Below are 26,705 nucleotides of genomic sequence, written 5' to 3' on the forward strand. Positions count from 1 at the left end.
AGGACTGATCGCACCCTGCAACGTGTAAGGATGAATCCGAGCTGGACCTATAGCTCCACCGCCGGTGCTCAACAGCGCCAACAAAAGAAGACGGACTCTGTTAAAAAAGACATTGTGACGAAAACCCCCCTTCCTGAACTTTCTACTCACCCCCTTGACCAAATTGCTTGTATCAACTTGAACTCCTCCCTCAGCCATTTTGTATTGCTTTCTAAAATGTTTCATCGATCACTCATGCATTTAGTTTTCCAAAGGTCTCTTATAGCACTGACAAGACCCGAAGGTATCAGAGCTCTTTCTACTGTATTTTGATGTCAGCGGAGAGAAAGTCAGAACATGATTCTATAATGTGTCTGAACGTTTTTCTTGATTAACCCCGACTAAAGTATAATATCGATCTCTAGACTTGTATGAAGAACCCAACAAATGTAAATTAACATGTATTGCATTCTGCCTATCGTATCGACTATATAGAATTGAACTTGCTTATGTAAAAAAAGCGGCGACTGTTGAAAATGGCAATGTATGTGTACATAAGCGGCGTTCATTTGTGTTCACTGTACCCCTTGTTGTAAGCAGAACGAATAATTACAAAACACTGACTGTGTTATCCCGCCAGCATAAGACCCATGCACATATGTACACGACAGCTATTTTAGGCACCATGGCCTCTCTGACCGTTTGCTAAACCCCCGACACCCCTCCCCGCGCGCACTGCTCATGCAACGGCCACAAGACCCTCTCCCTCTGCGTGACCCTGCTCTAGAAGTAGCACTCCTGCTTGACCCACACACCCCCATTTCCTCCCAGGAACACCCTTCCCATCAGCTGACAACCCCCCCCACCCCCCCGGCTGCACTTGACCTCTCGACCCGGGCCCAAGTCCTAAGACCAAGCCTCGTGGATGTACATCCCCCTTTTCCCTGCCCAGCATAACAAAACCGTGATACACCAACCGAAGTGTCCGACCTTATCACCTGACCAACCTTTGACCTGATCATCCCCTCCTGCCCTCGTGCCCTGTAGGAATGTCCAGCTGAGAGGTCACAATCTCTTGTTACATTCAGGAGGGGAGGATGACATCTGAGCGACTGGTATGGGAATAGGCCTGAAGCTGGGATTCCAAGCATGCCTTTTCCCACTTCAAAGCGTCTTTATTGTAATAAGGAATGTTTGTGCATCATAAACATGTGTATAAAAGACGAAGCCTCACAGAACTTGTTAGAGCACCTCCTGAAGACACTATGCGAGTGTCCAAAATGACAGGCTCTCCTCATGAGAAATAAAACTCTATTCTTGTCTTCCTGCTTCCAGCGCCCGTCTCTTTATTTGGTAATTGTTCAAGATGGGAACTAAGAGGCGTCCTGCGCCAGCAGCCTGGGCATCAGGTGTGTTATGGGCTGACTTTTCCTCATGACCTTCTACACTCCCACCCGCCAGCTTCGTTCGACCAGCCACGCCCTCGCCGACGTTCCACGCATCCGAAGAGCCACCATGGGAGGAAGATCCTTCTCCTACCTGGCAGCCAAGACATGGAAATCCCTCCCCATCCACCTCCGTCAGACCCAAGACCACCTCTCCTTCAGGAAGCAACTCAAGACCTGGCTGTTCGAGCAGTAGCAGACCCTCCCTCCCCCAAGCGCCTTGAGACCCTCCGGGTGAGTAGCGCGCTATATAAATTTCTTGATTGATTGATTGATTGATTGATTGATAGGTAGAAGTAAGGAGAGATTGCGCCATTAATCCTAATGTTAGCTTTGGGGTTTGCATAGAGCGCCATGGCCATGTTGATGAACAGATCCCGAGGTTGTGGAATTTGAAAACCGTGTGTAGAAAAGTCCAAGACACCTTGCCAAATGCATTTTCCATGTCAAGGACAATCGCCGCAGTAAGCAATGAAAAGTGTCGAGCTTTCTCTGGAATGTGGCATAAAGTACACATGTTATTGCTTGCAAGCCGAACCTTGACAAAACCTGTTTGGGAGTTATGGATAAGTATGGGATTGTGACTTTCCAGTCTATTGGCTAGGATTTTCAAAAATATTTTTCTTTCCATATTCAGTAAAGAAATCGGGCTGAGGTTTTTTGGATCCGAATGATCCTTATCCTCCTTGGGTCTGATCACTATGATAGCCTCAGCGGTCATTCCTGAAACCTTGCCCGACAGAGCGTAATGATCATACATGTTTTTAAGGTACTTGATGATTGAGGGAGTGAAAGTCTTATAAAAGTTGATGGGATGGCCATTCGAGCTGGGTGCTTTCCCTGAACGAATAGCCTTAATCCCTTAAACAATCTCCTCGGTTTAATTTGGTTTATCCAACTGCAATCTGTCTTTTTAGGGCACTGTGGACATAGGGAGAGAATTGAAGAACTCTTGAGATATCGATTTAACACAAGACTTTTGTGGGGAGTACAATTTTACATAGAGTTCTCTAAAAACTTCGAGAATCTCCTGGTTATGGAATTTTTGTGAGCCCTCCTTGTCCGTGATATGAGTAACATGTGTGTTATTGGTACTCACTTTGAACGTGGAGGCTTAAAGTTTACCGGATCTATTACGTAATAGCAATTGATGAGATTTTTGGGTGTAGACACCAAGGTAGGCTCTCTTACTGACCATGGAGTTGAAGGACTACTTCTACTGTTTTGTGTCTTGCAGAAGAAACTTGTTATTGGAAAGTCTGTATAAATCTTCTTTCCTTTTAATTTCACCCCCAAGAGATTGGAGGGTTCTCCTAACTTCATAATTTTTCTTAAACATTTTTTTAAATTACTTGACCTCTCATAGCACATTTAAACGCATCCAATAGTATTATCGGTGAGTTAACCGAGTGTTCGCTTTTTCTGATGAAACGGTCAATCTCAATGTTGAGATCCTTTATCTAAGCTTCGTACTCTAGTATCTCAGTATTTAGGCACCAAGTTTGATTACCGCTTCCTGCTTTATCTGCAAGGCTAAGAAGGGACAACCAACGAGATTGCAGCATGATCAGAGATAACTATTCAATGAATAATAAATCCAACATGCTTTTTAGAACAGAGATGTCGACAAGAAGATGATCAATGCCAGAAAAGTTTGAATGAGGGGAGAAAAAGAATGTGAGTCACTACCATTCGGGTTATGTAATCTCGAGGTAGATGATGTGAAGAACAAAGGTTCAACAATTGTTTTTGCGCTCTGGAAGATCTGAATTTGAACGCTGAGTGACTATCCAGAATAGGATCTAAAGAAGGTTGAAATCCCCTCCTACAATTGTTTCGGATCCTCGCTCGATATATGATATTTTGTTTGTTAATTGTATGCCAAAAGTTAGGATCATCGGTATTGGGGCGTATATATTCATAACATATAGCTCATCAACCCCATTAGTCTAGTGAGTAGCCATCTCCCATTTGTGTCATGCTGAGCTATGATTGTGAATAAACCTGAATTCTCAAAAATAAGGGTGAGAACCCCAATACCAGTGATAGCTATTCGAAGAACTATTCTTTGTAGATTATTATTAATTAGGAATGTGCTGCATCTCCGAGTACATTGGTCCACCTATTACCAGATTACAAACACCTAATTGTGATGTGGAGTGAGTTTATAGCAACATATTATGATGACATTTCTCAAAGTGGGATTTAGGGAACTGGGACTTTGCTACTTGTTATACCACTCCACTCTCTCACAAGAAAAACAAGCATCTGCATATACAGTAGGTCTGGATTTTTGACAGGGGAAGTGTTTGGTAGTATTTGGACAATTTTGTGTGTATAGCCCAGGCTGTCTGAGCAAGAAAATCCATTGGCCAGCAAAATACTGAGATTCAACAATACTGATTAAAGCTTTTTAGCTGAACAGACTGCATTAGCAAAGTAAGCAGAGGAGTCAAAAGATTAAGTTTGTGTTGTTAGTGGTGAATTGAATTTAAAAGGCATAAAAGCAAAATATTTTATAGTAGATACTATAACAGAAGAGCAGAATTTTCATTGTATCTTTAAAAACGCATTTGTCTGGGCTGGATTTTGTGTTTTGATGCGTATATTTTACGTTTCCAGTTAGGCAGGTGCGTGTGTTTGTGGATAACTTCCCCATTCCATATGCCACTTAAATTTTTGTAATGTGCTTGGTGTGTTTTTTATCGTTTGAACACAGTCTGGTTCCTCTGGTGTGCTTTATATTTTTCACACAGAGCCCTTCTAACTGCAGAGATTTGGTCTCGGGTTCTAACTGATTTATAATAAAAATAGAAACATCACAGTGGAAGCTCATTGTTTCCTGCTCTTTGCCAAACACAGTGAGAGCCCGAACAAACACCATACTTCCAAGTGGTAAATGAATAGCATAACCGGTGTGAATTGTATAGGATTAAGTGGAAGCTCTTTGTTTCCTGCTCTTTGCCAATGCACTAAGGCCGGCTACCTGTCATATACTACCAAGATATAGGGTTGGGTCATTTCAATATATATTGCAGATGGGTACTCCTAACATGCTCTCTATAGCATTGGGGTGCTTATACAATGATGTGTCTAATTTCTTTCATTATCACACTTCATGGATATTTACAAAGATTAGAGCTTTACAATAAACATCTGACAATGCAATATTGAATCTTTTCTTTGACACTTTGGGCATGCAAGAGTGATAAACAAAAGGTACATCTGTTTCCACAATTTCCTTGGGAATCAGAGAGTAATGTTCTAGGTAACTGACAACATCTACAACTCTGTGGGTTCAGGAGTTTAGATGCAGTACTGAGATCTCGCCAAACAAACCAACATTTACTGATTATATAAGACTTAGTCTCTGTATTATGAAGTTTTGTTGTTCTAAATACACAGTCCTACTGGATACGTAGGAGCCATATGACAATGTCACATTAATTATTTGGTAACTTTGGGGCACAATAAAAAACAAACGGGGAATTTATTTGGTCATGCATTGATATGAAGGCAATTTTAGGAAGTAGAAAGCAAAAATAAGGCTGTAGGTGATTTAAAAAATCATGGGTCACCCTGCTGAGACAGGTGTGTTGGCACGTATGACATGGGTAGAAAGCGCCGAAACACTTTGGCAATGAGGCCTACATGCATAGGGCTGCTATATGAAACTGTGAGTGGGATAAAAATGTTGAATGGGATAAAAAAGTTTGAGAGAGAGTACTCTAAAAAAGGCATGGGCAAAGAAGTGTAACTAGGAATATTTTAATGGAGGCGCTGCCTTAGTAATAAGAAACATCATGCGTATATGGTTATATTACCTTTATCAGCTTCATCCCAATTATTTTCAGGGAGAAAATTACAAGTTCTCCTGAGGCCGGGCTTACATCCTCCCCATCCTCCAAAATAGTTACAGTGGGGAGCCACAGGCAATGGCCAATGGGTCAAGGGTGACGGCGGTCAAAAAAGTTTGGAAACCACTGGTGTAAGCAGAAGAAGAGGTACTACTTCTCAAATGTTCAAATTACCAAATGCAGATGGTCAGCCCAATCGCCAATGCCATCTAGACCACAGTAGCCAATGGCTGAAAAGGTTGTCCAAAAAAACATTTTCCTTATCTGTAGGCCTGTCAGGGTGTATGTTGTATGTCTTATGCTGTAGGGTGCTGTGTGTAGTGTATATTGATGGGAAATGTCACCTGATAGCTAAAGTGGTTCATAACCAAGACCTAAAAGAACTTCATCAAAAGACTAGTCAAATCATAACTTTGAGCTACACTAAAACAAATTCATATCATAGGTCTTTTTCTTTAATTGTATTAATGAGACGGTGAACAGACACACTAGGGACACCCAATAGAAGCGATTTGCAAATTACATCAAGCTGGAGTATTTATAATGTAGCTACGGCATTATTGTAGGACACTCCATCTGGAAGGGTGCTAGCAAAGGTACACCTGACATGTAACAACAACAACTTTTGTTTCTGCGAAGCTGTCATAAAGTGGATGTTTCATTAATAAATGCTGCAAATACCAGATATCCTTCTTGAAAGTTCAACTCAATATCATGGCTACTTTTTGAGTCTAAAATATTATTAAATGAGCGAAAACTTACCATTATTGTTCCTTGTTGGTAACTTGAGCGTTCTGAAAAAAACAAGATAAATTTTTGGTTTATTATATAAGGGGGCCCTGGATTTAAAGAGACTATGATACATCTAGCAAATGCAACAGACTTTCAATTCATAAGCAATACTGTAATCATTTCACTCTAGCCACTTTATTTGTATTTGGAGAATTAGGATGAAGTAAAGTATTACCAATAACAATTGGAATTTTTGCCACAATAGTAATAAGAATATGCGCTTTCATACAAAGAAAACATTTGTTTGTCAAGTTGACAAACAAATGTTTTTTTGTAAAAGCGCCCCATGCGGCGCTTTCACTTCAATGCCGGCCCGCACCTTTCTTTAAGACGCGGCTCGTCTGAAGAAAGGAGCAGCCGACATTAAAGTAAAAGCGCGGTATGGGGCACTCTTAAAAATAAAAAGCTTTTCTTAAGCAGCATAGTGCGTGCAGAAGTGCTTCGCTGTGCAGGGAGCATTTTTAAAAGATAAAACGCAGCATCCGTGACCGGGCGCCGTGCTGTCATGAAAACAGGGGGTGTTAGGGAGAGCCTGTTATGCCTGCAAAAGCAGCTAGATTAAAGACATTAAAGGAAATAGTGCTCCAAGACTGTAGCTAAAACAGACTGTGTAGCAACACAAGTGAAAAGTCCAATCCTTGTATGAGGTTACAAATGCAGACAAGGCGTTACTAAGGCGGGATAAACAAGCCGATTAACGAATCGGAAGCAACAATTTAGAAAGGACAGTAGCAGGAGCCGATTGAAAAGATGGGGAGAGTGGGCGGAGCTTCAGGTCCATACCTGAATACATCATGCCTCCCAGAGCAGTGCATGCGCTGCCCAGGCTTGACCTGAAAACGTGGGTCCGAAAGTACAATCTATCACGACTATAAACGCATTGTATAAACAAGCATTTGCAATGCAATATGTCTTGCATTTGTGAGAGTCCGAGCTTTTGGCATTGTAAATAACAATGCCTTTTATTTATGTGTTTTGAAACCTGCAAGCGGACAGAGGAGCTTACTGTGGTGTACCTGATTTCAAATCTGTGACCAGTAGGCTACATGCAGAACTGCAGCAGGTGCTCTAACCTTCTGATCTCTGCTGCTGTGAATAGCTTGTATAACCTGCAAGTTACTCGTATTCCTACAACTTGCTCTCTACTCAGGTGATCGAAACGTGATTGACAGCTGAGGTATGCACTTTGCACACAGATTTTAGAGTTTGTATATTTATAAAGCACCCAAAGGCCTCTAGACGTTAGAACTCTTTATAGTAGAACTTTACTCTTCACTCTTTCAAGTGGAGATGCTACAACCTTGTCGATTCACTTTCACTCAGATGTAGATGTGGGCGGGCCACTGAAAAACAGACACGTGCCTGGCTCGGGCTCAGCTAGAGGTCTAATTGGAACCTCGCGTCAAAACGAGACGAGCTTTCACGAGGCTTCAGTCCCAAGCTCCCCCACTGACTTTTACTGCAACTGAACGTGTGCGGCTCAGAGCTGCCCCTTTGGTTGTTTTGTAGGTGAGCTGATAGTTAAGACCGTGCAAGTTGGAGGGGTGTTATGGAAGCGATTGTTTTAACTTGTCTGACCCAAAGAAGGGGCTTTTTATTCCAAGAGAAGATAATGTGACAAATCAAATATTTCCCACTAAAGCATTTCACAGCACTCTACTGAGCCTTGATAGTCAGCCCATGGGAAACGTTGCTTCACAACGAATGAAAAAATGCAAATGCTGCGTTGGTGTGGGCTCTGTGGGCAAGTACAGAGCTCTGCACTACACTTGTTCAGTATGAAGACCGGTAACTTGTGGCTTCTCCAGGGCATCTGTTAATGTATATCTCGAAGGGTGTTGGTATTTTCGTGAAAGGAGGCTCTTTGCTGAGGACAGGTAAACGTGTTTTTTCTAGACATACTCCTTGCACGACTTGGTTCTACAGGTAATATGTCTTTAGGTCTCGCCTAGACGAAAGCAAAAAGCGAAGCTTTTTGCTGTCTAGGGAGACTACTTATGTCGCCACTTTCCAGGGATTCCGGGGAATGTGGACAGCAGACTGTCACGAGCGTCTCCTGCCGGAGATTCTACCTCGTGAGCGCGCACGTCGTCACTCATGCATGCGCACAAACAAAGGCATCCACACACTGCATATACACACACGCACCCCCCCTTAAACATACACACGCGCACACAGACAGACAGACGCACGCACAAACACACTCAAACAGACACACACACACGCGTACACCCCACCCCCACTCACCCCTCCTCTCACTCAACTTACCTGTTTTGGCGGTGCACGGCGGCGGCTCCTTCTCCCGGGTGGTGGTAGCGCTTTGCGGGGCTCTCTCACCACATGATAGCCCCGCCTTCCCCATGCGCCCGGCCGCTCTTCACCCGGTCCCCCATCTCGGGACCGGGACTCAATGCGGAGCCTTCGTGGCTCCTCGGGCAGCTCTCTCTATCTCTCGGCTGATGGGGCGGGACTTCCGGTTGGGGCCGCGCTGGCATTGGCCGGCTTCCCAACCGCTTCCGGGTCGTCGCGGGCAGCGCGGCGGCCCGGCACAGCCATGATGTTTTCGAAAGGCAAGGCAATTTTTTGGAGGCCGCGCAACTGACTCTATGGGACATTTTGTGTGCGGTCTAAATTGGCAGCTTGTCTATCCCTGAGCTTATCGGACTGCCGCATCCTGGAGCAAGACGCCACCAGTTGACGATGTGGAGGTGGTGGGGGTGAGACGAAGATAGAGGCAAGCAGGAGGTGAGCTGGAGGCGGGCGATCAGCTGCTGTGTAGCTATCTTTTGCAACTCTATTGGGCATTTGGAAAACAGTTTGTCTTCCCCGCTGCTTGCTGGGGGTTTCTTTTTTTTCCTGGGCTGAAAGGAAGAGAACAGAGAAATCGGGAGAATAAAGAAGGGAATAATGGGTAAACTTTTGAAGAATGTTAATGTCGTCAAAATAGACTCTGCGGCCCGTCTCAAAGCAAAGATACGCCTGGGCACGGATAGTGGCCGCCGAAGGAATGAGGGGTATACCTATCCTACACTAACGTTTACTTATCTTGCTGTTACACCCCCCTTCACGCCCATTGCTCATGTTCTGTTGCAGTGAATAGAGATTGGACATTTGAGCGAAATCACATTTAAAATGTCATTATAGTCGATGCCTGCCATGAATTTATGGTGTGGTTTTTGCTTGTACTACCTGCAATGAGTCATGGCCTGTGCGGATTTTATTTTTGTTTGGTGTATTGTCTCAGAACAAAACATGTAGAACACCCAACTTCCATTCAGGGAACATCACAGGAAGTGGCACCACACAAGCTGAGCCAGTGCTGTCACTATGACGACATGAACCACAGATTAAAAGTGAGGCATGTGTTAATTCCATGCACAGAAAACGGTCTCCCGAATTTTCGGTGATAAATTACCCCAAACAATGTCCATTATTAGCAAGGGTATCTGTGAGAAATAGTTTTTCTGGACTCAAATCTTGCATGGTTCAATAACAATAATATATTGAATGAAAATTACTGAAAAGAAATTAAAAGAACACTGTTGCGACTTTTTATAACATTTTGCAACAGCAATGTTTTTGAGGTATGCCCGAGATAATATATATTTTTTTAATCTGCTGTAGTGAGGATTTTGCAATAACGAGGTGAAACTGATTGGCTGATATTGGGGTAATGGCTCCAGGTACAATACATTCAATCCTTTAGGGGAAATAGACATTTGATAGTAGAGCAAAAGTGATAAAGTGATGCAACTCCTCTGATGGTCCTTACTTGGAAATCTAGAAGAACGGTTCACCATTGTTTACTCTGATAAGCAATTTTATAGTACTTCCCAGCATCTTAACCCTCAAGACCATATGAGGGTTTTGACTTCTTGCCATTTCCACACATCCGCTAAGAAGGTCACGTTGAACTGCCCTTGATGCAACACACTGTGTGTGTGTGTGTGGCTCTCTGTGTGTGTGGCTCTGTGTGTGTGTCTCTCTCTCTCTCTCTCTGTGTCTCTATGTATGTGTGTGTGGCTCTGTGTGTGTGTGTGCGTGTGGCTGTGTGTGTGTGTGGGTGTGTGTGTGTGGGGGTGTGGCTCTGTGTGTGTGTGTGTGTGTGGCTGTCTGTGTGTGGGTGTGGGAGCAAATGCAATATGTCTCATATTTGCGAGAGATTAAGCTATTGGGATTGTAAATGACAATGCCATTTATTTATCTGTTTTCAAAACCAACACATAAATAAAAAGTTTGTCATTTACAATGCCAATAGCTCTAACTTTTTCCAAGGCGAGACCGTTGCATTGTAAATGCTTGTTTTTGTTTATGACACGTCTTCGAAGAATCTTTGATTTAAAATGGAAGGTGCTTATCTGGTAGCTAAACTGCTCAATGAAAAACAAGGGAACGTCGAATGATCCCGGCGTCCGTGCTCGACCAAAATGTGTGCTCCTAGGCAGCTCCTTTATTTCGCTAAGCCCCTTTGCTTCATCATTGAAATACCTCACATCAGAATGTGCGCTGTACAAAAACCTCTCTGGCACATGGACTGTAGCTTACACTGTGGCACCATAGCGAATAGCAGCCTCGTCACACACAGGCTGCAAATGGCAGCTGATTTAGTTGGACGAATGTTTAATTTCACTTTGAATAAATGCCACTTTACAATATAATGCACTGAAGCATTTCCATATTTCAGAAATGCACCTTTTGGGGTGTGAAGATTATTTCTCATTTTTTACAAGCCAATTGTTGAACCAACTACTTCCCAGACATGTTGATGGCTCGGCTGGTGTTATACGGCTCTTCTAGTCAAGTTAGACCCCATGGATTTTGGCTCGGCTCTCTGTTAGCATGCTGGCTCCCGAAGCTTCCATCTTAGCATGCACTGCAGTGACTGCATTGCATCTGTTCTGATGTCTGTGGTGATTTCTGCACTGCCTGCTGGGAAGAGAATGGGTTGGAAGCAGCTGTGTGTGTGTTGGGGGAGGAAAGGGGTGAACTCAGGGGTAGAAATAATTCACTGAGCCTCAATTAATTCATTTTGTCAGATCAGGGCACACCTCGAGCATACTGCATGCCTGCAGTGACGGTGCCAGCAGACTGATGCCTGCTGCTAGGCGCTTTGGAACCTTACTCGTGACGATCGAGCTGCCTCTCCTTTTCCACATCCCCAGTGGCAGGAACTCAGAGGCCTGTATGACATTGGCGTGTTAAAAGTGCGGGGAATGGCGGCTTGTCACTAATTAATTACTGCCAGTGTTATCGGGGTGAATATTGCCACGGGAGGCGAGTTACTTTATACGTCCACTTTCTGTGTCACAGCCGTGAACGCATATTTTGGTAAACTAGGGGACACAAAATAAGTCCACAAAATATAATATATATACACACACAGAAATTTGGAAACTCAGTTTTGCATCGCTTTATGGGACAGACTACTTTCTTGAGTTATACAATGCATTTCTACAACAAGAAAACATGTAAAGTGTATATACAGGGCGTGGTGTTCTCGTTACTTCATAGCAAACTACATTCATAAACATTTTACATGTAAGCGTTCTCCTTATTTCCTCCAGTCTTTTTTTGCACTAGAAACGACCCCCTCGATTGACCCTAAAAAGGCACCCCTCTTTTATTTCACGCTGCCTTTTCCTCTTGACCTGCAGCCAAGAATGTGCGACAGATATGTTAGAAATGGCCAGGTCGATAAAGGCTGCAGCTGGACAAGCAGGCATCAGTTGGGCCCAAACACTTTGTAGTGTCCCGGTATTTGTAAACAAGAGTTTAAGCTATTAGTATTGTAAATGACAATGCCTTTTATTTATGTTTTAAAACCCAAAACATAAATAAAAGGCATGGTCATTTACAATGCCAATAGCTCAAACTCGAGTGAATGTAAAAATGTAAAATGTAAATTGATACTTGTATAGCGCACTACTCACCCGCAAGGGTCTCAAGGCGCTTGTACGAATACCGCTGTGGAACCCGTCCTGGCTTTCCCTGCGAGGCGTCCACTCCTGGGCACCCCCAGGGTGAAGGCCAGGCATCCTTAGCGTCGTGGGGGCCGTTGTGGAGATTAAGCAAGCTATTGCCCAGAGTTGCAGAGTGGGACTCTATGATTAGAATAGGCACCGAGGCGAGAATTATCAGGTCCGTGGAATTTTTGAGCCCAAGACCCGCCGAGGCGGGGAATTGAACCCTGGTCCCAGGCTAGACCTCTGCATCAGGGTCTGCCGCTCTAACCATTGAGCCACACTTCTCCACTGTGAGACCTATTGCATTGTACCAATACAGTACAACCAGAACACATCACTAAATGAACTTCACTCAACCTGCATCAGTAACGTTCATCCACAAGAACTCATTTAATGACATATGGCAAAGAAAAAAACGCTTATTTTGGTTCACCTATAAGAGCAGCTCTGTTAATAATCTTCACCCACATAATCTGTAGATTACCAACCCACTTGGCACCATCACAGCACCTCACCTTGGGTGACCACATAACTCACGCAATGTCTAACACAGACCCATGCATCTTGTGTGGGCCTTTTATATCCAGTTGTTACTACATGTAGTATAGTTGTTGAAAAATCAGTGTAAGTAAACCAAGCCTACAACACCCAGAATGCATCAGGAAGTCACAGGAAAGGCCAGTCCCGGAAAAACAGCGTTAGTGAGTACATGGAGCAAGGTGAACACCCTATTCAATGCATACAGCTCCTCGACCCCAGGAGCTTCCCTTAAGAACTGCTTATAATAATTTCCAGCTGCTGGTAACTGTTCTACTCCCACAGGTCCCGCTGTTCCTGTTCTGTTAATCCCACTGCAAGACCCCCATGCCTCATAACACACAGGCCTCCAAACCACAGACACCAAAAACTTCACCTTTCATCTTTGGTCATAGGAGGAGCTCGAGCTAAGGGTGCCCATGAACCCGTGTGTTTATGTTTTCTGAGCGCTGCAATAACCGACTTACTATTGGAAGTGTAAACAAGGGCATGGGGTGGCATATAATCCTTCCAAAGGAAAGGGAAGAATGATAAAACACTCCAAGGGCCCCCTGACCAGGTCCTGCTGGAAAGGGACCAGCTCCCCGTTTTATTTCACTTTCCAGGCACAAAGGGGAGCACTTGTAAAGTGCCCGATCATTGGCCAATCTGCATACTGCTCGCTGAGATCAGTGGCTGCCCCATGGGGCCATGGGGGCCCGTGACAGAGACACAAAGCCCGCTATTGCCACTCACAGCCAAAATAATTAAACCAATTAAGTCAGTACAAACAGAAACAAGATGGGTGAGAGCTGTGACCCTGGGAGGGGAGGGCGCTCGGCTTCCCCTGCAGCAGATGTGTTTACCCCAGAGACATATGTGTGTGCATTGCTGAATGACAAATCAGGCAGGGACGTACAGGCCGGCTAATGGTGACAGAGTGGCCAGGGCAGAGGGGGTGGGGGAGGGTCAGTAGAGCCCGGTGAGGGACTCTGGCATAGCAAGGAGGGAGGGGGGGGAGGCGATAGCCCTGGCACTTTCTGCAGGAGGGGGTGCAGCACGAGTGGGAAGAGAAGAAAACAAATATAGAATTGCTACAAATTAGTTATGATAAACAATTATTCATCAATTATCCTGTTTTTTTTAAAACCACAGCGGCTCCTTTCAAATTCAAATCCTGTGAACATTCCCGTTCAAATATAAGATTATTTTTCTAGATACCACAAGGATCCAACTGCCTTTCTGGTCATTTGCACTTTGTTCATACTCTCAACTATATATTTTCACTTACACACCCATTTATTTCTCACCTCACCCTCTTCTATTTAGAATTTCTGTCAGCAGAACAAAAAAATGAAAACAACAACTTAAAGATGTACATGAACAGAATTGCTGATGCTGTTCGCTGGGCGACATCGTCAATAAGGTAGCTCTGTGGGATAAGGCGCATGCAACCAAAATCTGTGTAGAACCTGATGGATACAGATTTTACCCGCAGTGAAGCAGGCTCCGATTTTTATCTTCCCTAATTTTGATAAAATCGAGTTCTACTTCGGCAGTAAAATCAGCAACCGACAATGCTCCGTAGTAACAAGACTATGACAGCAAGAGCTGTGCATTTTATATTCGCAATATGACAGTTTATCCTTTTAATGTTGATAAAATGAGTTATATGGTGTTAGGCAAATCACTTAGTGTTTAACTAGGACTTAAAAGCAACAACAGCCATGTTGTAAACAGCTTATTATAGCTATTGCGGGTAACATTACAACGGGTAGCGCCCGTAAGATCTGACCTACACGGTCTAATGTCACATGTACGGAAGCTGTCACGAATGATTGAAGCATGCACGGTTCCTGCGGCTTCTCCAAAGCATATGTACTTTTGTTAAATCTCTGGTACATTCTCCTCGGATCAAAGCTCTCTGCTAGTGACACACACTGCGCAGTGTCAGGAGCAGAGCTTCCAAATCTCCGCTCAGTTAAGGGCCATTTTGAAATCCATTTGACAAGCTCGGGCTATAACTGGATTCGATTCACTAGCGATATGATCTTGCAGGCAATAGAAGTGCTTGGTTCAAGCAAATTCTTTCTCTCTCATAAAGGGGATATACAACCTTCTCCCACAAGCCACACAACCGAGACTTGAAGAAACGGTTCACAACCTCTCTTTCCTTCTTTCATTTAGTTGCTTCCCTCTGAAATGGATCCAAAAAAGAACTAGCCTGTGAGTGGTGCGCGCACGCGCGCCACAGCTAGACATCTGGTTTCAATTATCGCGTTCGTGTCTGGGCACGATAATTGAAACCACATGGTTGCCGTGCGGGTAACAGACACCAATAGGCCATGGGCAGAGCAATGCGCCCACCTTTGGCCAATTGCGTGCTGTCTTTGTAAAAAAGATGCACGCAAAGACCAATAGCCTGGGCCAAAAGGAAAATCACATGCACGAGTGTGTGAGATTCCTAGGTTAGTTTTCAAACCCCCTACAAGAAGTCTCTCGCTGCGCAAACACTGCTGCGTACTGCAACGCTAGACGTGAGACCTAAAAAGACCCTAACCGCTTTTGTGTGAGCCAACCCTCCTTTCTCGCTAGACTCAATTGCTCTGACGTTGCATTAACACTTAAAAAAAAAAAGCCAGAGTAGAGATGGAGAAAATATTCATTGGTTCAAATATTTTTTTCAACTTCTGTGCCAATATTTGGAAGCCTGATATATTAATACAACCCTGGCACATTCAAAAGACAAGCCCTGGGCTAAAAGGGCATTCCCTCAATTTAGAGGCTTGGACAGAGATTAAGAAACCTTCAGATAGCTCCTATATATTACTAAAACAGTTACTAACAAAATCCAGAATGGGTACTATGCACTTTATCTTTTTCAAAAGGGTGGGCAATACTTGATTTGTCTATCCCCCGTCCTTGTGATAAATTGTTCATACTTTGGTGCACTTTTTTTGCAAGTTTTATAAAAATCCCTTGAGAGAAATGCCTTACTCCCTTTTTGACATCCCAAAGTTTCACTACTTATAGGCCTGCATTTTTATGTGCAACTGCCAAGCAAAGAAATTAATCACTTATGTACATGGCTATTAACTTTACAAAATTCATGAACATATCAATGTTTGGATTTATTAGTGTTATATTGTTCTATTTATTATTTTTAAAATTATATAAAGTATATTTTGAGGAGGATTTAAACCAAAACAACCTTGTAATGAGGGTCAGAAGTGAGGCCACACACATATACTCTAGTATTAATAAAGACAGCGCCTAGATAGCCGAAGGAATAGTTCAGAACAGGAGGAAAGGCATGGGTCCAGAAATAGATATAATGTATCAAGGGGTAACTTTTTTTTTAATTAACTCCACATATGTTTGATGCTTGCCTAGTCTAGAGGGCAGAGTGAGCCAACTCGATTGCAGAATGATTTATCTGGTACACCATGAACAGTGCACGATACCTAGAGGCTGCCCACTGCCCCAGAAATATATGTGAAAATATGCAGAATGTTTTTTTCACATTCTTCATTAAAAAAATGAAAATATTTGGACCAATGTTTGAAATTCATTTGAATGTTTATTTGACAGATGCCAAAATCTATATAAATAAAAATGTAACTGTTCGTTCGTTCAAAATCTCAAATCCCCGAAAGTTCTTCACTGATTGCTTTGAAATTTTGATATAAAGTTGCATTTGAATACTCAAGTGTTTTTATATACACAACGTTGGATTCGAATAAGCGCGTGTCGAATACGCGTGTGTTTTAATCAAAAGCACAGACACTTAGAAATGTCAATGTGCATTTGATAAAAATCTTAAATCTCCGAAAGTTCTTCATCGATTGATTTGAAAAATTTGACACAATTTTGAATTCGAATAAGCGCATGTTTATATATACACACAACGTTGGATTAGAATACGTGCGTGTCAAATACGCGCGTGTTTTTAATCTAAAGTACGAACAAACCCTATCGATTGGGTTGCTGCGCAACAAATACAATAGACGCATAGAGACAATAGTCTACATATATTAGGATGGACAGTTGGTGTCAGGATGGCAGACCGGGAAGTTGAAAGAGGGAGGGGGGAGGACTTGTTTCACTTGGCAACATTAAGAAAGGACGCATAGAGACAATAGTCTACATATATTAGGAGGGGCAGTTGGTGTCAGGATGGCAGACCGGGAAGTGGGTGGGGGGAGGAGTTGGTTCACTTTGCAACATTAGCGCATGTTTATATATACACACAACCTTGGTTTTGAATAGGTGCGTGTCCAATATTGCACATGTTTTTAATCGAAAGGCCGAACAGACCTCATCTATTTGGTAGCTGCGCAACAAATACAAGGGATGCATATAGACAATAGTCTACATATATTAGGATGGACAGTTGGTGTCAGGATGGCAGACCGGGAAGTGGGTGGAGGGAGGGGGGAGGAGTTGGTTCACTTTGCAACATTAAGAAAGGACGCATAAAGACAATAGTCTAAATAGATTAGGATGGACTGTTGGTGTCAGGGTGGCAGACTGGGAAGTGGGTGGAGGAAGGGGGGAGGAGTTGGTTCACATTGCATCATTTGTGCGTCAGACCGGGAAGTGGGTGGAGGGAGGGGGGAGGAGTTGGTTCACTTGGCAACATTAAGAAAGGACGCATTGAGACAATAGTCTACATATATTAGGATGGACAGTTGGTGTCAGGATGGCAGACAGGCTAGTGGATGGAGGGTATCGGGGAGGAGTTGGTTCACTTTGCAACCCGAACAGACCCTATCGATTTGGTTGCTGCGCAACAAATACAAGGGATGCATATAGACAATAGTCTACATAGATTAGGATGGACAAAAACATATTGTATACCCACAAGAATTGTGAAATGAAACATATTAGAAACGTGCGCATACTCTTATCTTTCTCTTCCATTTAACCAGACTGAGCCACAGCAACGCGTGGCCGGGTACAGCCAGTGAATTATAAATCTATATAAAATTGCACCTCACTTTATTAAAATGGTAAACATTGTTTATAAACAAACATATTCACACATGACAGATATCTTGCCTCCTACTCCCCCAATGAACATCTCAGTTACAGTTTGGCAGTCCTGATGTCAAGTTACGCATCTCCTCATTTGGCACACTGTGTGACCTTCAACAAGTTGTTTTCCCCTTAAATATAACGGCCCTTATAGTCATCTTAAATGATAGATATGTGAACAGAATTAAAGGTGCTCATCTTTTATTTGTTTTAAAAAGAGCCTAATTTCCAGCTGCCCGAATACTCCTGCCTTAATCTGTTCTAGAAGAAAAAAAACAGATCATCTGTAGTCTCGGAAGTTGGAGGGGTAGGTTTAAAATATTTTCACACTCTGCTCTGTTCTCTAGCCATCCTTACTACAGTCAGTTGAGATCCATTTTAGTGGTTAACTTGTCTGTGGGGAAGCTAAGGCAGCTTTACTATTTTCCCAACTTTCCTTTTACCTCAAAGCGAGCTCCTGGGCAAATCATGTCATCTCACATTACCTTAGTTCTTGCCCCTTCCAAAACCGAGAACACCCTGCTCAGCTATTAAGTACTGTATAGATGCTCTCACACTTATTATTAATTTAGAAACAGCCAAGCAGGTAACAGTAACAGAGGTAACAGTGAGCAGACAGACTCCCTCTCTAGCCCCAATAAACATCTCGTCTCTCCTGGGTTCGTGGCCCATTCTTAAGGAAATACCGGCCACCAGGGACAGAAGGGCTCTTCAGAGGCGCCAAGCCAACCCCCAGAGTCTTCCAGGAATGTTTAAAGTGCTTTTACTTTATTAGAGTTCATGCACTGCCCTTTCTAGTCTATCTACATCTGCTTGCATCTAGTCTTCATACTAATGGTTTTAGAACCCAAACTTGAAGTGTACCGAGCCCAAACTACGTTGTCATTAAACATAGATGGTTTGGGCATCAATCAATCAATCAATCAATCAATCATAGCATTTATAAAGCACACTACATACCGTGAGGGTCTTAAGGTGCTGGGGGGGACGCTGCTACTGTTCGAAGAGCCAGGTCTTGAGGAGTCTCCTGAAGGTTAGGAGGTCTTCGGTCGGCCACAGGTGGATGGGGAGGGTGTTCCATGTTTTAGTGACGAGGTGGGAGAATGATCTGCCGCCGGTGCTCACTCTTCGGATGCGGAGGATGGTGGCGAGGGCGCGGTCTACGGAGCAGAACTGGCGGGTGGGGGTGCAGAGGCTGAGTCGGCTATTGAGGTATGTTGGTCCGGTGTCATGGAGTGCCTTGGGTGCGTGGGTGAGGAGCTTGAAGGTTATCCTCTTGTTGATGGGGAGCCAGTGCAGGTCTCTAAGGTGAGGTGTGAAATGGCTGAGGCGAGGGATGTCGAGGATCAGGCATGCGGAGTCGTGGATGCATTGGAGCCATTTCAGGACTTTGGCCTGGGCTCCTGCGTAGAGCGTGTTGCCGTAGTCCAGTCTACTGCTGACGAGGGCCTGGGTGACCGTCCTTCTAGTTTTGGTGGGGATCCATTTGAAGATCCTGCGAAGCATGCGGAGAGTGTTGAAGCAGGTGGAGGAGACGGCGTTGGCCTGCTTCATCATGGAGAGGGTGGAGTCGAGGATGACCCCTAGGTTGCGTGCGTGGTCGGTGGGTGTAGGGAGTGCTCCTAATGAAGTTGACCACCAGGAGTCGTCCCAGGCCGAGGGGGTGGCTCCGAGGATGAGAACCTCCATCTTGTCTGAGTTCAGCTTCAGTCAGCTGGTTCACATCCAGTCAGCGACAGCCTTCATTCCTTTGTGGAGGTTGGTTTTGGCTGTGTAGGGGTCTTTGGTGAGGGACAGGATCAGCTGGGTGTCGTCGGCATAGGAGATGATGTTGAGGTCATGCTGTCGTGCACGAGCGGTGCCATGTAGATGTTGAACAACGTTGGGCTGAGGGATGAGCCTTGGGGTACGCCGCAGATGATCTCGGTGACTTCGGCATGGAAGAGGGGGAGGCTCTGAGTTCTGCCGGAGAGGAAGGAGGTGGTCCAGTCCAGGGCCTTCTCTTGGATTCCAGTGTCGTGGAGGTGTGTTCTTAGTGTGCGGTGGCAGACGGTGTTGAAGGCAGCTGACCGGTCCAGGAGGATGAGGGGCAGCGGTTTCTCAGTTGTCAAGCAGGGTCCTGATGTCGTCGGTGGTGGCGATGAGGGCAGTTTCGGTGCTGTGGTTGCTGCGGAACCCGGACTGGGACGGGTCTAGGGTGCTGTTCTCCTTGAGGAAGCTGGTTAGTTGCTTGTTGACTGCTTTTTCAATGACTTTCGACAGGAGCTGGAGCAGGGAAATGGGTCAGACGTTTTTGAGGTCCTTGGGGGTCCGCCTTGGGCTTCTTGAGTACGGTATTGATCCCTGCGTGTTTCCAGCTCTCCGGGAAGGTTGCTGTCTCGAAGGAGATGTTGATGGTTTTCCAGAGGTGGGGTGCTGGTCTTGATGGTGTTGTCGTCGTTGATATTGGTCCAGGCGAGCAGGCGGTTGGTGCGGGTCGTGGGAGTGGGGGTCTCGGTGGTTGCCGGGGTGGTGACTGCGTCAAAGCTGTTGTGGATGTCAGCGATCCTGCGGTGGAAGAAGGTGGCCAGCGAGTCACACAGGTCTTGTGACGGTGGGATGTCGTCGGTGTTGGAGCTGGGGTTGGAGAGTTCCTTCATGACGCCGTAATGGCCACACAATTATGCATGACTGATGAAAATTTCAGGGGCTCAATACATTTTGGAAGGGGGGGCATTATCCAGCATTGTGTTCCCCCGTAAGCTGACTTAACGCTATTAAATTGCAATTACATCTATATAGAGCACATCGCTCCTGACAGGATCTTAAAGCACTTTGGGGGGGCGTGTTATTGGCCTCTGAAAGATTAAAGTTTTTTAGCCCATGACAATCCACTGATATTCCTTTCTTACTGGCTTTTGTGGGATGTCAAATAGTGTGAACCACCACTTTACCCAACATGTTGTACCATTGTTGTGAGGACAGGATAATGCTCAAAATGAGTTCCATGTAAAGTCTCCCATTTACAATGCATTCTCATAGAAAACATTACAATGCAAATTCATAAAGCAAATTTACGGGCGGATAAAAAAAAACCACAGTGATTCACGAATAAACCGAGGCCCATGAAAAACACTTTTGTGCACTGTGCAGCATCATCTATCTATTATTTAAAGAACCAACTTTTAGTAGGTACTGCTTTGGGGCACATTAAAGCAATGTTCACAATAATGAGCCTCTCAGCCAACAGCAGACACAATCGCCCAATGGCACCCCCAGATCGAGAGCGCGCCGTATGAAAAAATAATATTTGCAATGCAATAGGTCTCGCATTTAAATGTGAGACCTGTCGATTTACAAACTAACGGCCGTATTGTCCCGGCTCCCGGAAAAAGTACATCTACTGTGTAACAACGAAGTAAAAGGGCCAGTAGCCATGGGAGGATACAAATGACGACATGGACGTACTAAGGAGGGACTAACATGCCTATAAAGGAATCAAACGCCAGCATTTACAAAGGACAGAGACACAAGCCAATGAAAAATATGGGCAGGGTGTTGTAATGATTCAAAGTATGTGCAAGTGCTGGTCTGTTCTAACTCCATGGTAGCATCTCAAGAGAGACAGTTGTAACGAGAGAGCTGACAGACTGGCAGCAGAGGTTGGTGGTTAAGAGTTAAACTCTTCTAAAACTTACCAGTGTGTAGCTTCTTAACACTGTTTCCAATAACTTTGAATGATGACCTTGCATTATTTCAGAACAGTAACTGAGGGAAGGTATAAATGTAGCTTCAATTATCTTCAGGATATGAAGCAGTGATGGGATACTCAGCTTAATTTGATACAATTTGAATTTGACAACCAAAAAGCAGGCCACATTTCCTTCCTGCTGGTTGCCCAAAACCATAACTTTAGTTGTTTTATGTTAATTTTGAGCCCAACAGTACATGCTGCAAAAGTAGTCCTTAATTATAATTCAACAGGGGTACTACTAAGTAGGACTGTATGGACCGTGTATTGGAGGCTATCCAGAGGGATCCAGGGACAATTTTGGCAGATCTGAATTTGCCATATTCATACTGTCATTTAGGTCCAAGATAGATTGGACGGTGGATCAGAGATAGGTACATTTTAAAAAGTGGGGTGACCACACAACCGTGTTTCAAACCATCTCTTGTTTGAATACCTTTTGTTTTTATTGTGCTGCCCCTCAGTTTTACTCTCACCCAAGTGTTGTAATGGAGGAGTTGGATAGCACAGTTCAGTGCTGGGGGTATTCCCCCACAATTTAATTTGGACCATAGAGCTCACTGTGAAACCCTGTCGCAAGCGGACTTTCAATCCACAAAACCTGCATAAAGAGTGGATTTATTTCTAAGGGAATCCTCAATATCTACTGAGAAAGCCATAAGATTTATTGTGGTACCAGTCATTTGCTAGAAACCTACCTGGTTTGAAGGTATAAAGCTCCGCTGTCCTGCCCAACCTACATGATCCTTCAGTAGAACGGTTGGGAGGAACTTTGTCTCAATATCAATTACAGTACTAAGCCTGTAATTGGTTGGATATTCTATTTCATCATTTTTGTAACTAGGGTAGAGTATAGTTTGCCTCCAGTAATCTGGAATTCTGACACCAGCAAAACAGTCTATAAATAAAATTGTTAAATTGTTTGACCAAAACTCAGGCTTAGCTTAGGATAGTGCAAGCAGGCTGTCATTTAGGCCAGGACCTCCATCTGTGTTGACTTTTTTTTTTATTATGACCTTGTGAAGTTGGTTTGAAGTGTAGATAAGATTGTTTGAAACTGGATGAGGCTTTACATAATGTTGTGAAATATTTGTTAAAATGGAGTTAGAATAGCAAATCTGCCGCCCCCAATATTTGCACTTGACCAAATATTTGTTGGACCAAGGTTACAAAAGTAAATCTGACCCCTCCTAAATATGCACTTTCTTCAATGTCAGATAGACTGGAGTTAGAATAGTAATTATCGCCCCCTCAACGTATCCACTTTCTTCAATGTTTGTTATACTGGAGTTAGAATAATAAACTGGACTCCCCTCGTACCGCAAATGCATGTGCTTTACCCAAAACGTGTCAGTCTGAACTCACAATAGTATATCTAACCTCCTCAATGCATCCATTCTCTCAAACGTTTGTTAGACTGGAGTTAAAACAGTTAATGTGTCTGCACCAAATTGAACACATTGTTCCCTATTTTGTAAAATTGTAGTTAGAATAGTATATTTGAATTGCTCTTTGTTTGTCTATTTTTCAATGCTTGTCATTTGGAGTTAAGTTATTATATGTTACTTTATTCTAGAACTTTTATAGAAATGTTTAAGTTATTTTTTTCACAAAACATATCTCATTTAGCTCTTTTTTATTGTGCTTATTTTTTTAAATTATGTAAATTTTTTAGAATTTAAAAAATGTGCATTTTTGATTTATATTTTCAACAATCATTTATAATGGTTTTATGCATATAAATGTTATTGTATAATTATTAATAATTGGATCGCTGCTTCGGCAGTTCCCTTCCTCCAGCGTTGGCGCCACCCGTGGTAGCAGCAACCACCAAATAATTAATAAGTATACATTTTATATTGTGTTTATTCATAATAGTATACATTAATATGGTTAAAGAATTATTTTATTTGCATAATATATATTCTATAAGATATAATGTAATATGTTTTAGGAAATTATTCATTAATTGTAAAGTTATGCATATTTTAAAACATATTTGTAAAGCTATTTTAAGACTTTTATATGATTTATTTTTAATATATTATGTTTTTATAAATAATGTAACTTTTATTATTAAATTTCAATTAATGTTAATTGTCATTAGAAACATATATTTACGAATACATTGTCCATATTTGGATCACAATATTTTGGCAGTTCACATTTTTTGCACTTTACATTATATGCTTGTAAAGTCAATATTTCTATTGTTGATATTTTGAAAATATTCCTTACCTCAATATTTGTGTTGTTGATATTTGGTTAAACAACCATTTCTATTTTAAAAAGGCACCTATTGTAGGTAGACTTACTACCTACCAGGAGACATGAAATGTGATAACTTGACTATAATATTCTGATGATTTCAAGTTTTTCTATCAAATACAAATTGATAATCATCTTAGTGAATTGACAACATTGATGAATATGAAGTAAGTCTCATTTATTTTGACACTTATAGTTTATTTTGGCCTCAGAGTAATTGAAAACCATACATGAATACTGAGAACCACTAGGAGTCCACGACTCTCTGCTCATCAAGTGGCTCCGCACAGCTTGCCAACGCCCAAATCATTTCATTAACTGTAGCCATGATGGGTGCTTTTCTGTGTTAAAAAAAACGTGTGCACTACGGCGTGCGCTGGTGTGATCTTTGCTGCGGCCCCTGGATATTGATGCATGAGCTCCAGGAGAATACTTTAACTAATAACTCCTACTCCATTGGCAGGTAGAACATCCCTAAAACAGCAGATATCTGGGTGAAAGAATATATTGTTTGGGGCCAAGCTGGTTTGTTTATGCCTGTAACAACGGTATATGGATTAGCAACTTTGCATAGCCCAACATTGACCGCTATGCAAATCTCCAATAGCAAAGGAAATGAGGAGACGCAGAGCAAAAAAAATGAAGAGAATTGCACAACTAGGATTGGTTCCCCAGCACTGCATCTGAAGATTAACACATTGAGGACCATACCAGCACAAAGACAGTAATTTACACCAGCTAATCTGTTGGCAGCCTCCTGCTGTTTGCACAGTATATTATTCTACTTCTTTGTAGAAAGAGTACATTTCCTTGGTAACTTAATGGTTGGACAATCATAATATTGGGGGTCATTTTATGAGTTGCTGAGTTCTGAGTCTCTAACCCTACGCACCTCTCTGAGTAAGCCTTCGACTGCTTGACCCACCACCATAAGAGTCAAGTGCTAAAGGGGTGTACTTAGTGCTCAGTTTTTGCAGGCCTGTTTATCATAGACCCAGGGCACCAGCGGCACACAGATTCAACCAGCTCAAATGAGGCCTAGTATCCACCAGGTGCCCTTTGACCCAAAACACCTTTTATTGATTCCTCTTCAACAGTATGATTCTGAAGGAAGATAAGGATCCATCCAGGGTTTTGTGTCAAACGGTCTCCCTAGCCTTAGACTTGAAGGCTGAAAGGCTGTTGCAGCATGGAAAGCAGCAAGGCAAATGGCAATCAGAAAAATGGAAGTGACTATTGCGATATTCAACTGCTGGAGGGTCTCACCAATCATGTGACCAAATATGTTCTTTCCATTAAAGAAGAGTCAATGGCTTTATTCTGGGACTCCTGTTCCAGATTCAAGGAATAGCGCAACAATGAACCCCACAGCGGAACACCTGGCGCCGATAAATGACTGGCTTCATGCCCTGGTGGATCACCCCACATATAGACTGCAACGGGGAAAATTGGAGCGTCGCACATGTATACACTACATATATGGTGGTAGGGGTAAAGAAACGCTACTATCCGCGACACTGGTGACTGTAGAGCTGTGGGAAAGGGCGACAAGAAGGATTGGTTGGCAGCACAAACTGTCGAGACAAACCCCGATATGGCACTGTACGTGGCTACGAGAGCTACATAGGTTAAGCGGGTTCAAAAGGTGGGACGACATAGGTATTTCAGCACTGGGTGACCTACAGAAACAGGGAGCTTTGAAATCCTTTCAGGTGATGAGGGCGGAATATGGTTTGCAGGACACTCAGTTTCTGAAATATGCACAAGTACGCCATGCCTGGCAGGCGGAAGAGGTGCTCTCGGGCCCCTTGCCGGAGTATGCTCCACTAGAGGGTCGTCTACTACAGGACCAGGTCCCGACTAAATTAGTTTCCTTGACTTATAAAACCCTGCTTAACAATATGCCGGACGGGCTGGTGAAACTGAAAAGCACGTGGGAGTCGAACCTGGGGGAGATGGATACACTTGACTGGGAGGCGGCACTGATGCACCCTAGGGAAGTGGCTATAAAATCCCGGCTCCAACTCATCCAATTTAAAATTCTCCATAGAGTTTATTATGAGAGATATCGCTTGCATCAGATGGGACGAGCCAGTGACCCTGATTGTCTACGGTGTGGGCATGCCAAGGGGAAACTTTTATCATACCATCTGGGACTGTGGGGTCCTCCGGAGCTACTGGGCCAAGATACTGAAGGAGCTTGGTGAGATACTTGAAACAACCCTACCGTTGGAGCCTAAATTGGTTTTATTGGGGATAACGAATGAAGTGGATTTGACCCGACCCCTTTTAATTTTTCTAACATTGGCCCTAGTGGTGGCTAAGAGGGATGTGGCTAGGGCCTGGGGAGCGCCAGACCCCCCCCGAGACTAGACGAATGGAGGAGAGGAATGGATATTTACATGGCAGCCGAAAGGGTTACGTATAAAGCTAGAGGCTGCCCGAAGAAGTTTAGTAGAGTGTGGGGGAAATGGCGACGTTACTATGGTTTGGATGGGAGGGCTTTGAGGGGGCGAGAACTGTCCTGTTTGCAGCCCGGCGCTCAGGGGAGGGACTCGGATGCAGCTGCATGTTCCAGAAGTAGGTGGCATGTTACCATATACAGATGAAGTGATATGTTTTGTGCACCGCCGGCGATGGTGGGGGGAGGGCAGGGTATGACGGACAATTTTATGTGACATGCTTGTTATGTTTCTATGGTTTGAAAATGCAAAAAAAAAAACAATGAACCCCACATGGCAGCCGTTATTCATAATCTTGACAGCTGTGCAGTCATGTCCCTGGAAATCAATAGTGTCGGCTCCACACCCTCCTTGCACAGGTTTCAAAGAAACTAGAATTCTTTTTTGTTAGTATTTCACTGGTATCACAAAAACCTAGCAAATACACCATATAGGAATATCATGAGTTATTATGGAACCGGTTTAGTCAATGAGTTTCTTGCATTCTGACAAGCATACTGTTTTTGTCTAATACCCAAAATACATAAAGACCTACTTAATCCATCAAAGAGACCCACTGACTCCTCTAATGGAACTTGTTTTTTTGGGCTATGTAGAATTTGCCGTGCGATTGGCTATGATGGACTATGTACAATTAAAAATGTGATTTAAGGAAG

General features: G+C 43.4%; 1 protein-coding gene across 4 annotated transcripts in view; it reads right to left on the minus strand.

The window, feature by feature from the left end:
* Window positions 1-26,705, minus strand: part of MTA3 (metastasis associated 1 family member 3) — a 771,323-nt gene that overhangs the window by 203,041 nt on the left and 541,577 nt on the right. For all 4 annotated transcript variants that reach the window (XM_078649696.1, XM_078649694.1, XM_078649692.1 and 1 more), the window contains exon 17: window positions 6,044-6,075. In XM_078649696.1, the coding sequence (XP_078505822.1) occupies window positions 6,044-6,075 (32 nt within the window). The remainder of the gene's footprint in view (window positions 1-6,043; window positions 6,076-26,705) is intronic.

This window comes from Lissotriton helveticus, chromosome 6 (genome assembly GCF_964261635.1).
Source record: "Lissotriton helveticus chromosome 6, aLisHel1.1, whole genome shotgun sequence".
In the NCBI taxonomy this organism is placed as follows: domain Eukaryota; kingdom Metazoa; phylum Chordata; class Amphibia; order Caudata; family Salamandridae; genus Lissotriton; species Lissotriton helveticus.